Source organism: Chiloscyllium plagiosum, unplaced genomic scaffold, assembly GCF_004010195.1.
Source record: "Chiloscyllium plagiosum isolate BGI_BamShark_2017 unplaced genomic scaffold, ASM401019v2 scaf_3284, whole genome shotgun sequence".
NCBI classification, from domain to species: Eukaryota; Metazoa; Chordata; class Chondrichthyes; order Orectolobiformes; family Hemiscylliidae; genus Chiloscyllium; species Chiloscyllium plagiosum.
Window position 1 is genome coordinate 4806 of NW_025212704.1, and position 12364 is coordinate 17169.

Sequence of the window (12364 nt, forward strand, 5' to 3'; positions counted from 1 at the left end):
GAACAACTCTCCGAGTAAAGAGATTTCTCTTCACCTCTCTCCTAGCTCTCTTGCTGAAAATCTTGAAATTGTGACCCCCCTTGACTGTCATTACCAACTAATATCCTTCATTACCATGTCAAAATTGTTCATAATTTTGAAAACCTCAATAAGGTCACCTTTTAATCCTTTCTGCTTCAAGGAATATAAGCCCAATTTCTCAAATCATTCTTTATATCTAAAAGCCCTCCCTCTTGGTATCGTTCTAGTAAATTTCCCTGCACCTCTCTCAAGAGCCTAAACAATCTTCCTTAAATAAGGTGCCTCAGACTGGATACAATACTCCAAATATGGTCTAACCAATCATTTGTAGAGGTGTAGCATCACTTCTTTGAATTTGCGCTCTCTGCCTCTGTTTCTAAACACAAGGATCCTATCGGCCGCCTTAACAATTGTTTCAACTTGCCTGGCCACCTTCAGAGAATCATGCGCATGAACCCCGAGGTCCCTCTGCTCCTGTATTCTCCTCACAGTTTTACCATTGATCCTATATTGTATCCTTATGCTTCTTCTATCAAAATGTGTTACTTCACGTTTCTCTAAATTGAAATTCATCTGCCGGATACCTGCTCATTTGAACAACTCGTTAATGTCTCTCTGAAGTCAGTCAGCATCATCCACTACTCTCCCTCGCTTTTATCATCTGCTAATTTAGACATGTTACCCTCAAAACCCAACTCCAAATCCTTTATATAAATCAGAGAAGGCTAGGGTCCCAACATTAACCCCTGGAGAACACCATTTTCAAACTTGTCTCTGGTCTGAGAAATGGCCATCTCTCCAAGTAGGCCAAACCAGGTAAGAATGACAGATTTCCCTCCCTAAAGGATATTAGTAAACCAGATGGTTTTTGCAATCAACAGTGTTTCATGGTCATTGTTAAACTAGCTTTTAATTCTCAATTTGGGAATTGAATTCCCATGGTAGTAGACAGGATCTCATTGATGACCAGACATCACCACACCGGCGGTCCTTTCCCTATTACCTCACTGCAACTGAGAGAATGGAGGGGTGGTTGAAAAGCCACAAACGGCATTTGCTTGATGCAACGGAACAAGATTACAGCTCCGGAAATGCCCAGAGGGAAGTACTCGCTTGGTAAAGTTGGGTGTCAACAGAAAGCAGGAGTTCTACCTGTGAGTGAGTACTGGAGCACAGTATTCGGAATCTGGGGGAGCAAGGATCCAGAAAAGGAGTATGATCAGAATAGGAACAGTTATTGAGGCAGCCCATGACAGAATAACCCTTGAGAGAATTTCAAGGCCAGATCAGCAGAAGTAAAGAATTGCATTCCCTTGTGAAGTTCAATGAGATTTGATGACCACATTGTGTCATAACATCTAAAGAAGGAATTGCTGAGAAACCCATAGGATTGATCATACTTGTATATGATGTGTGCTGTAGGAGGTTGAATCACTATTGCCCATTTTTTACCAGTTAATTCTGAGTATTTGAAAGATGATGAATATGTACTGTGGATTATATTACTGTTCTAATTTATAAAGTATTGTTGTGTTCAAACCATGGCCTCTTGTGGCTTTATTCTCTTTGTAACTTCCCTGGAACTCACACTTCTCCTATTTTAATAATAAAGGTTCCTGGTCTCTACTAATTACATGATGCAGTGATCATATCTGAGATCACAACACAAGCTAACATAAAGGGGAATCCCACTGGTTTCTGTTGGTATGTACACAGCAAGAGTTGGAAGGTCATGTTGCAGCCAGCCAGGACATTGGTGAGGCCACTTTTGGAATACTGTGTTCAATTCTGGTCCCTGGGGAATAGGAATGATGTTGTGAAACTTGCAAGGGTTCAGAAAAGATTTACAAGGATGTTGCCAGGGTTGGAGGGTTTCAGCAATAGGACAAAGTTAAAAATCACACAACACCAGGTTATTGTCCAACAGGTTTATTTGGAAGCACTAGCTTTCGGAGCGTCGCTCCTTCATCGGGTGGTTGATGAAGGTGGTTGATGAGCCACCTGATGAAGGAGCGACGCTCCGAAAGCTAGTGCTTCCAATTAAACCTGTTGGACTATAACCTGGTGTTGTGTGGTCTTTTAGAATGGGTTTGCTGGTTTCAGTTCTTTGATATGTAAATCCCAGAACTTCTTTTAAGTCACATTCTCAAGATAACTTAAGGTTTTATAACAAAAGGTGGCATCTCAGCTCAGACAATGCTTTCAAGATGTGAGGTTACAGTCTGTCTGTATCCCAATCTTGAGTCAGACTGGTTCTATTTCCAAAGTGGAATTTACAAAATATTACATGAATTGACTGCCTGCAGGCTGCGCATTTTTTTGAGCAAAGTAGAATATATCTGCAACTACAATTCTGCAAATACAAATGCACCCCATAGACTTATATGTGTATGAGTGTGCAGGAGTGAGAGATAGATTAAGTGTGTGCATGTGAGTGTGTGTGTGTGAGTGTGAGTGCACATGTGAAAGTGTGTGTTTGTGTGTGTGTAAGCTTGGTAGAGTGTTTGCGTGAGTGTGACAGAGTATAAGCCTGTGAGAGGGTGCATGCATGGGTGTGAGTGTGGGGGTAATATGTGTGTGCATGTGAAAGAACCAAAACCAGCAAACCCATTCTAAAAGATAAAGGACTTAGCAATCTAAGTTTGTCCAATATATCATTTCAGTTGCATGTAATCTTTTGCTAGAATTTCAGTGTCTTATGGCCCTGCTTTACAATGACCTGATGAAGGAGCAGCGCTCTGAAAGCTAGTGCTTCCAAATAAACCTGTTGGACTATAACCTGGTGTTGTGTGATTTGTAACTTTGAATTCCACAGTCCAACACCAGCTCCTCCAAATCATTGATCTATAAGGACAGACTGAATAGGCTGGGGCTATTTTCCCTGGATGTCAGAGGCTGAAAGGTGACCTCATAGATGCTTATAAAATCATGAGGGGCATGGATAGGATGAATAGCCAATGTCTTTTCCCTAAGAAGAGGCAGTCAAAAAATAGAAGGAATAGGTTTAAGGTGAGAGGGAAAAATTTAAAAGGGACCTAAGGGACAACTTTTTCACACAGAGGGTGGTACGTGTATGGAATGAGCTGTCAGAGGAAGTGGTGGAGGCTGGTACAATGACAGCAATTAAAAGGCATCTGGATGGGTACATGAGAAGGAAGGTTTACAGGGAAATGGGCCAACTGTTGGCAAATGGGGTCTGGATTAATTTAAGTTACATGGTCAGCATGGACGTGTTGGACCGAAGAGTTTATTTCCATGCTGTAGAGCTCCAGGACTTGAAGATGGTGCTTATAGAAGGAATGGGGCCAATCAGAGGATTTACACATGGACGAAGAGGCATGTCCAACGTGTTAAATGAATATTTTACATCTGTCTTTAAAAAAATTGAAGATGCTGCCTGACAGAGGAGGACACTCTTTCACCAGAAGGATTCAAAATTAATCAGAAGAAATCTGGCATAAATTGATAAGACATCTGGACCAGATGGGATGTGTCCGGGGATTTTGAAGGAAGGCAGGGTAGAAAGCGCAGAGGCAGTAGTTATAATATTTCAGTCTTCCCTGGATTCCTGGGAAGTGCTAGGAGACTGGAGGATGTATGGTCTTTGTCTGTTAAATTTGTAAGGATAATCCCAGCAGTTGCAGACTGATCACTTTAACTTCAATGGTGAGGAACCTTCTACAAATAATTATTCACAGCAGCATGATGGCTCAGTGGTTAGCACTGCTGCCTCACAGTGCCAGGGTCCCCGATTCAATTCCAGCCTCGGGCCACTGTCTGTGTGGAGTGTGCACATTCTCCCCATGTCTGCATGGGTTTCCTCTGCGTGGTCTGGTTTCCTCCCACAGTGTCAAAGATGGTTAGTTGGATTGGCCATGTTAAATTGGCATGGATTTCTAAAGGGGAAATTCATGTTTAACTAATTTGCTAGAGATTCTTTGAAGAAGTAACAGAAAGGCTCAATAAGGGTAACACTATTGATGTGGTATACATGGACTTCTAGAAGGCAATGATACTGTGGCACACAATAATCTTATGAGGAAAGGTATAAAAGGGATAGTAGCAATGTTGATACAAAATTGGATGAGTGATAATCAATTAAACAAATATAGAATGTTGTAGAAACTCAGTAAGTCAGGCAGCAGCTGTAGAGGGAAAACAGAAACAAACATTTTGAGTCCGGTTATGACTTTAGAATCAGATGGTCAATGAATAGTTTTAAGATTGGAGGAAGGTTTGTAGTGGACTTTCCTAAGGTTCAGTATTGGGATGCTTTCTTTTCCTGATGTTCATTTGGTGGTCCGGATTTTGGGGTGCAAGGTAAATTACGGAGCTTGCAGATGACACTAAACTTGGAAGTGAGCAGGACAGAGTGAGGGGAATGCTAAAAGGAGTTGAAACTTTATTGCTGGAACAGCACAGCAGGTCAGGCAGCATCCAGGGAACAGGGGATTCGACGTTTCGGGTACAGGCCCTTCTCCTGAAGAAGGGCCTGTACCCGAAACGTCGAATCTCCTGTTCCCTGGATGCTGCCTGACCTGCTGTGCTGTTCCAGCAATAAAGTTTCAACTTTGATCTCCAGCATCTGCAGACCTCACTTTCTCCTCGAATGCTAAAAGGAGTGCAAGAGCAAGGAAGTAATGTTGAATTTGTACAAGATTCCTGCCAGACCTCAGCTGGAATATTGTGTGCAGTTGTGGGCACCACATTATAGCAAAGTTGGGAATGCTTTGAAGAGAGTGCAGCCGGGATTTACTGGGATGGCTGCTGGAGGGATGAGAAACTTCAGTGATGAGGATAAACTGGAGAAGTTGGGACTGATCTCCTCGGAGAGAAGAACGCTGAGAGGAGATCTGATCGAGGTATCCAAAATCATGAGCGAATTGGGTAAAGTAGATAGGGAGAGGCTGGTCTATCATATCTTCCTCCCATCAAGACTCATGCTCTACCCCTCCTTTTGATGCATGTAGCCCCTCCCTCTCACCCTCTCCACTGTCCCACAATGCCAATGCTACATGGCCTACTCACTCGCTAAGAACATCTCAGTCCATCTCCTCCAGCTGCAGCCACACTTTCAACTCTGTCAGCCCCTTCCATCTCTCTTAATACCTCCCGTTCACTCAACAGTCCCCAAATGGGGCAGGAAGAGCTACTTCAGCCAGTGAGCTGCCTGGCACTAAACTCTCACCCCTTATGTGGAGACCACCCTGACTCTGACTGACTGCGTCTAAAAAAACATCCTCTGCACTCGTATCAGAGACTGCCCTTGGCTTACTGTGCAGGACCCTCAGTCTGAAAGCTATCTCCCTTACCTTGACTGAGGATGATGAACTGGCTTTGTGTCTGTAATAAATGACAAGGCAGTACAGAAATACAGTGAGCCTGGTATCTCTGCCTGAGGAGGGCAGACTGCAAAAAGCTTTGGGCATTAAAGAGAGTGAGCACGAAGAGAATAAGTGAGCAGCCTTACGATGCTGGGTACTTGGTACAGTGTGGAACATGTTCTTGTAGCAAGGGGTTGGTGTGCCCCACAATCATACAGGGGCACTGTAGTGTGTACTGTATGTGGGTCAGAGCTGTGCCATACTGGCACAGGTGTGACTCCACCTTTGGTGGGTGTGGGGTGCATGCAGTCAGTGCCCTACATGGACTCTGGGAAGCAGGAGGTCTTGAGAAGTAAGTGGCGATCTGAAGTTGCCAGGTATCCGCTCTGACATCCACATCGGTAATTGTTGATGTCTCGTTTCCTCAAGGCAGGTGGTAGTTTGCATATTCATAAGGCAAGAGATGTCCTTTGTCAATCCACATTTCTCCCTGTCCAACTGTTTGTTACTCTCACTATCTCAGTGACAGTTCCATATACTCTCACTGTATCTCATTTCCAGTCACTGCCACTCCCAGTACCAATCCCATCAATACAGTGATATTCTCTGGGTATCTAGCTGTTGTACTGTACCTTTCTTGGGAGTGATGCATGAATGGCCACATCCATTCTCACAGCATTTCTGATTCCCTGGGCAGTCACTGTCGACTGCACATATTTCCCCACACAGACGGACACCGACACTTTTCTGAGGACAAGACCCTGGTTTTCCTGAAGGAATGAAACACATCACAGTTAGGGCTGGAAATGTTTGTCAAATATCAAAATAATCCTTGGGGTTACTGGTCTGATATCCCCTGTGTGATCCCGGCACTCTTTGTGTCCCTTCTATTCTCTGTGAATGACGATACAAATCCCAATTACTCTGCATCTGCTTAATATTAATTGCCTTTATGAGGGTTGGGAGTTGAAAGCTAGAGGGCATATTTTTAAGGGGGGAGGAGAAAGATTTAAAAGGGACCCAGGGGCAATATTTTCACACATGTTTCGTGTGTGGAATGAACTGCCACAGGAAGTCATAGATGCTGGTAGAGTTTACAACATTTATAAGACATTTGGACAGGTACATGAACAGGAAACATTTAGAGGGATTGGGCCAAATGCAGGAAAGTGAGACTAGATTAACTTGGGGAACATGATTGGCATAGACTAGTTGGACCGAAGGGTCTGTTTCTGTGCTGAGATTAGAGTGGTGCCCACCCACTGTTTCTGTGCTGAGTTTAGAGTGATGCCCACCCACTGTTTCTGTGCTGAGATTAGAGTGGTTCCCACCCACTGTTTCTGTGCTGAGATTAGAGTGATGCCCACCCACTGTTTCTGTGCTGTGTGACTCAATGACTGTACTTGAGTACTAACCCCTGTTACTGTTTATATACAGGCATTTGATTATACAAATTAAGAACAGGAGTAGGCCATTCAGCCCCTTCAACCTGCTCAGTTATTCAGTAAGATCACGGCCGATCTGATTATTTCACATTTCTGCTTACTCCCGATAACCTTTCACCTCCTTTGCTTATCATTGATATATTTGCATCTGCCCTAAAAATATTCAAGCACTCTACTTCCAGCCCCTTTTCAGGTTCCAAAGGCCCACAACTTTCCACGGGAACAAGAATTCCCCTCATCTCTGTCTTAAAAAGGCATCATCCCCTTCTGTTTAAACATGATCCTCAGGACTGGTTTCTCCCATAGGACAAAACTCTGTCTCCATGTCTTCTTTGTAAAGACCCCTCAGGATCGAATGTGTTTCAATCCAGTTGTCTCTACTATAAACCCATAACACTATAGTGAAGTTACAGCACAGTTAGAGGCCACTTAGCCCATCATGTCTGTGCTAGTTGGATAAACGAGATGCCGATTTTAATCTTACGTTCCAGGACCTAGTCTGTGCAGATCCATGTTCCTCATCCATGTGATTGAAGCTTTTCACCTCCACACCCAAACTGGGTGGTGAATTCCAGACACCCATCGTTCTCCGGGTGAAAAATCTTTACTCATGTACCCCTAATCCTCCTACTAATCATTTGTGCCCCCTGTTAATGGACCGGGCGCAACCCCCAACTCCTCCACACTCACCTCCAGGTGTTAGTTTAGTAAACCTTGTATTTACATCCTTCTTTACATAAGAAGATTGGTACTCCCTAAATGCAACTGCATAATTAATATGATCTCTCTGGAGTTCTGTTGAACTAGAGTCATAGAGTCATAGAGATGTACGGCATGGAAACAGACCCTTCAGTCCAACTCAACCATGCTAACCAGATATCCCAACCCAATCTAGTCCCACCTGTCAGCACCCGGCCCATATCCCTCCAAACCCTTCCTATTCATATACCCATCCAGATGCCTTTTAAATGTTGCAATTGTACCAGCCTCCACCACATCCTCTGGCAGCTCATTTCATACACATACCACCCTCTGGGGGAAAATGTTGCCTCTTAGGTCTCTTTTATATCTTTCCCCTCTCACCCTAAACCTATGCCCTCTAGTTCTGGAGTCCCCCACCCCAGGGAAAAGACCTTGCCTATTCAGAACATAGAGCATAGAACATGACAGCGCAGTACAGGCCCTCAGCCCTCGATGCTGCACTGACCTGTTAAACTAATCCGAAGCCTATCTATCCTGCACTATTCCATTTTCATCCACATGTTTATCCAATGAACCATTTAAATGCCCTTCGACCAAGTCCACTACTGTTGTAGGCAGGCTGTCCCACGCCCTTACTACTCTCTGAGTAAAGAAACTACCTCTGACATCTGACCCATATATATGACCCTTCAATTTAAAGCTATGTCCGCTTGTGCTAGCCATCACCATTCGAGGAAAAACCTCTCTGTCTACCCTATCTAACTCTCTGAACATCCTATCCCTCAGCCTCCAATGGTCCAGGGAAAACAGCCCCAGCCTATTCAGCCTCTCCCTATAGTTCAAACCCTCCAACCCAGGCAACTGAAGAATATCATCCCTCCTTTTAAGTTTGCCTCCTTTTGTGTTTGATAACATTAATGTTATCAAAATACTTTAATGATAACAAGAACATTTTATGAGCTTTGCTAATTCCTTGCTGTCGCTATGTACTAACCTTTTATGATCTATTCACAAACGAATCGACATTCCTCTGTGACCCAGAGCCCTGCAATCTGTTATAACTCTAAACTAGTCTTTGTTGTTCTCTGTGTACATTGCTGTCAATCTCGGTGCTCCTGGAGATACTGCAGTAAATCACTCACACTCAGAAATAAATTTCTGCAAATCCACTTGCATCGTGCTGTCAGTGTGGCTAGATCAAAACCCTGGAATTCCTTCCCTGCCAGCACCATGGGAGTACTGACAGCACCCCCTCCCTCCTCACCCCTCCCCACCCCCAGAATTGCACTCATACAACAATACAGCTCACCAGCTCCTTCTGCAGGGCAACTAGGGATGGGCAATAAATGCTGGCCCAGCCAGTGATGACCACATCCCATGAACAAGCAAAGTAATAAAATCACTGTCTAGCTCACTTCCATTCCCTGAGTGCTTGATCTCAGGCCCTTAATGAGTAAGGTGCACAGCTCCTTGAGAGTGGAATCACAGGTAGACAAGTGGTTTAGTGATTGGTCAGGACAGTGAGTACAGGAGTTGGGAGGTCATGTTGCAGCTGTACAGGACATTGTTTAGGTCACTTTTAGAATACTGCGTACAGTTCTGGTCACCCTGCTACAGGAAGGATATTGTTAAACTTGAGAAGGTGTAGAAAATATTTACAAGGATGTGGCCGGGTTGGAGGATTTGAGCGATAGCGAGAGGTTGAACAGGCTGGGGCTGTTTTCCCTGGGGTGTTAGATGCTGAGGGGTGACCTTATAGAGGTTTATAAAATCATGAGGGGCATGGATAGATCTTTTTCCCTGGGGTAGGTGAGTCCAAAACTAGAGGGCATAGATTTAAGATGAGAGGGGAAAGATTTCAAAAGGACCCAAGAGATAATGTTTTTTCATGCAGAGGTTGGTGTGTATATGGAATAAGTTGTTGGAGGAAGTGGTGGAGGCTGATACAATTACAGCATTTAAAAGGTATCTGGATGGGTATATGAATAGGAAGGATATAGAGGGATATGGGCCCAGTGCTGGAAAATGGGACTAGATTAATTTAGAATCTCTGGTCAGCATGGATGAATTAGGGATTGAGGGTTCTTGTGAGGTGCTAAATCCAAGTGAAGGACAAAAGTAAATAATAGCAGAAAACAAATAGACCAATCACTAAAGGGTGTGCCAAACGTTAGTGTAGCCATAAGAAGAAAATATCAGTTTGGTTTTATTTCCAGAGGCTGGAATTTGAAAAGTAACAAAAAGAACTTGATTTGCCTGCACCATTGAAGACAGTGTGCAGTTCCAGTCATCATTGTATAAAAAGATCTTAAGGGTGGACAGAAAATTTATAAATGATTTCAGGCTTACGCATCACGAAAGGATTGATAGGATGGGTCTCTATTACCATGTCCAGCGGACATTTTAAAATGACCGGTTTTGATCGAGAAGATACAGAGAGAACGGTTCCTCATGGAGGGGAAGAGTTGTCCACATAAGCTGATCCCCAAGAAATCCAGTTGGCCATTCAAAAGGAAGCTCTTTACACAGAGAGTGGTGAGAAGATGGCACTGGCCATGACAGGGAATGGGGAAGGTGAATAGTATTGACACACACAGGGGGAAACCTGATAAACATGGGAAGGAGAAGGTAATATAGAGTGATGATGATAGGTTTGTCAAGAAAGATGGCAAGACACAGGTGCAGAATAAATTCAGTGTCCCTATTACTCTCTGTGTCCTTTATACCATATTTGTACTTTTTGTTCCCTTGATAATAATCCCTTGTACACTCTGTGTAGATCTCTGTGAATCCTTAATATTCTGTGTGAAATACACATTAAGTATGCACAGCTTGCTGTAAGAAGCAGGTGGAAGGTCATTGGAGGAGGCCAAGCAGAGCCAAGCCCACAGCGACAGGTAAGACACAGCTGTACAAGATGGAAGGAAGGGGAGTGAGAGAATGATCGGGGATTTGTTGGTTAGAGGAACAGAGAGAGCCAGCAGGTGAACTGCTTCCCAGGGGCCAGACTCAAGGATATCACAGAACAACTGCATGAACCTCTTCAAGGAAAGGGTGAGCAGTCTACATCAATATCAACGATGTAGATAGGAGGAGGAATGTGGTCCGGCATTCAGGGAGGATGGAGAGGACCAAATCTGTAAGGAGACTATAGACTGGTTAGAATGGGGGATTTCCATATATAGACCAAAAGACCATATGACATAGGAGCAGAAATTAGGCCATTCAGCCCACCATTCAATCCTGGCTGATAAGTTTCTCAACCCAATTCTCCCGCTTACCTTACTCCCTTTTTAAACTGGGGTGTCACATTAGTGATTTTTCAGTCCTCTGGGACCCTCCCTGATTCTAGTGATTCCTAAGAGATCACCAGTAACACCTCCACCATCTCTTCAGCTATCTCCCCTAGAACTTTGGCATCTCCCCTAGTCCATCTCGTCCAAGTGATTTATTCACCTCCAGATCATTCAGTTTTCCTAGCACCTTCTCCTTGATGATGACCACCATACTCAGCTCTGCCCCCTCACTCTCTTGAATTTTTGGGATATTATTTGTGTCTTCCATTGGGAAGACTGATACAAAATAATTACTCAGTTCCTCAGTCATTACCTGTTCCCTCGTGGTCTCCACCACAAGCTGCTCCAGAAAACCATCTCATAGACGTTCCACAAATTCCTTTTCTTGCAATCCACTGCCAACCTGATATTCCCGGTCCACCTGCATATTGAAATCCCTCATGATCACTGTAACCTTGCCTTTCCTACACACCTTTTCTATCTCATAGTGTATGTTGTCCCCCAGCTCCTGACCATATTTGGAAGTCTGTACATAACTCCAACTATGGATGTTTTAACCTTTGCGTTTCCTCAATTCTACCCACACAGATTCTACACCATCTGACACTACTTTGTTTCTTACTTTTGATTTAATTTCATTTCTTACTAATGAGGCAACCCCACCCTCTCTGCCCACCTGTCTGTCTTTTTGATAGGATGTATATCCTTGAATATTCATATCCCTTGCAGCCGTGTCTCTGTGATACCTACCAATCTCAATCTGCGCCACAAGCTTATTTACTGAATTCCTTATACTGTATGCATTCAGATGTAACGCCTACAGTCCTGTATTAACTGTCCCTCTTCTCATAGAACATAGAACATAGAAAAGTACAGCACAGACCAGGCCCTTAGGCCCACGCTGTTGTGGGCCTAATGTAAAATATAATCATTTAACCTATGCCCCCCTCAACTCACTGCTCTCCAAGTGCATGTCCAGCAGTTGCTTAAATGTCCCCAATTACTTTGCTTCCACCACCATCGCTGGCAAAGCATTCCATGCATTCACAACTCTCTGCGTAAAGAACCTACCTCTGACGTCTCCTTTATACCTTCCTCCTAATATCTCCAAACTATGACCCCTCGTACCCGTCAATTCTGCCCTGGGGAATTGTCATTGTCATTTGTTTATCCAATGTGCTTGAAGTTTGATTGCTAACCTTTTCCATACACTGTCCTATTTGTGTCTGTGCTGGAGATTTTAACAACCTCTCCTAAGTTCAAAATCACACAACACCAGGTTATAGTCCAACAGGTTTAATTGGAAGCACACTAGCTTTTGGAGCGACGCTCCTTCATCAGGTGATAGTGGAGGGCTCAATCGTAACACAGAATTTATAGCAAAAATTTGCAGTGTGATGTAACTGAAATTATACATTGAAAAATTGATTGTCTGTTAAGCCTTTCATCTGTTAGAATACAGTGATAGTTTCACTTCTTTCATGTGTAAATCACAAAACCCTTTTTTTAAAGTTGCATGTGTGTTAGGATTGAGCCCTCCACTATCACCTGATGAAGGAACGTCGCTCCGAAAGCT

General features: G+C 43.7%; 1 protein-coding gene across 1 annotated transcript in view; it reads right to left on the minus strand.

The window, feature by feature from the left end:
• Window positions 1-5977: 5977 nt before the first annotated feature.
• Window positions 5978-12364, minus strand: part of LOC122547445 (waprin-Phi1-like) — a gene marked incomplete at its 3' end in the record, with an annotated part of 10833 nt that continues 4446 nt past the window's right edge. Inside the window, exon 2 of the mRNA XM_043686066.1 lies at window positions 5978-6115. Coding sequence (XP_043542001.1) covers window positions 5978-6115 — 138 coding nt within the window. The remainder of the gene's footprint in view (window positions 6116-12364) is intronic.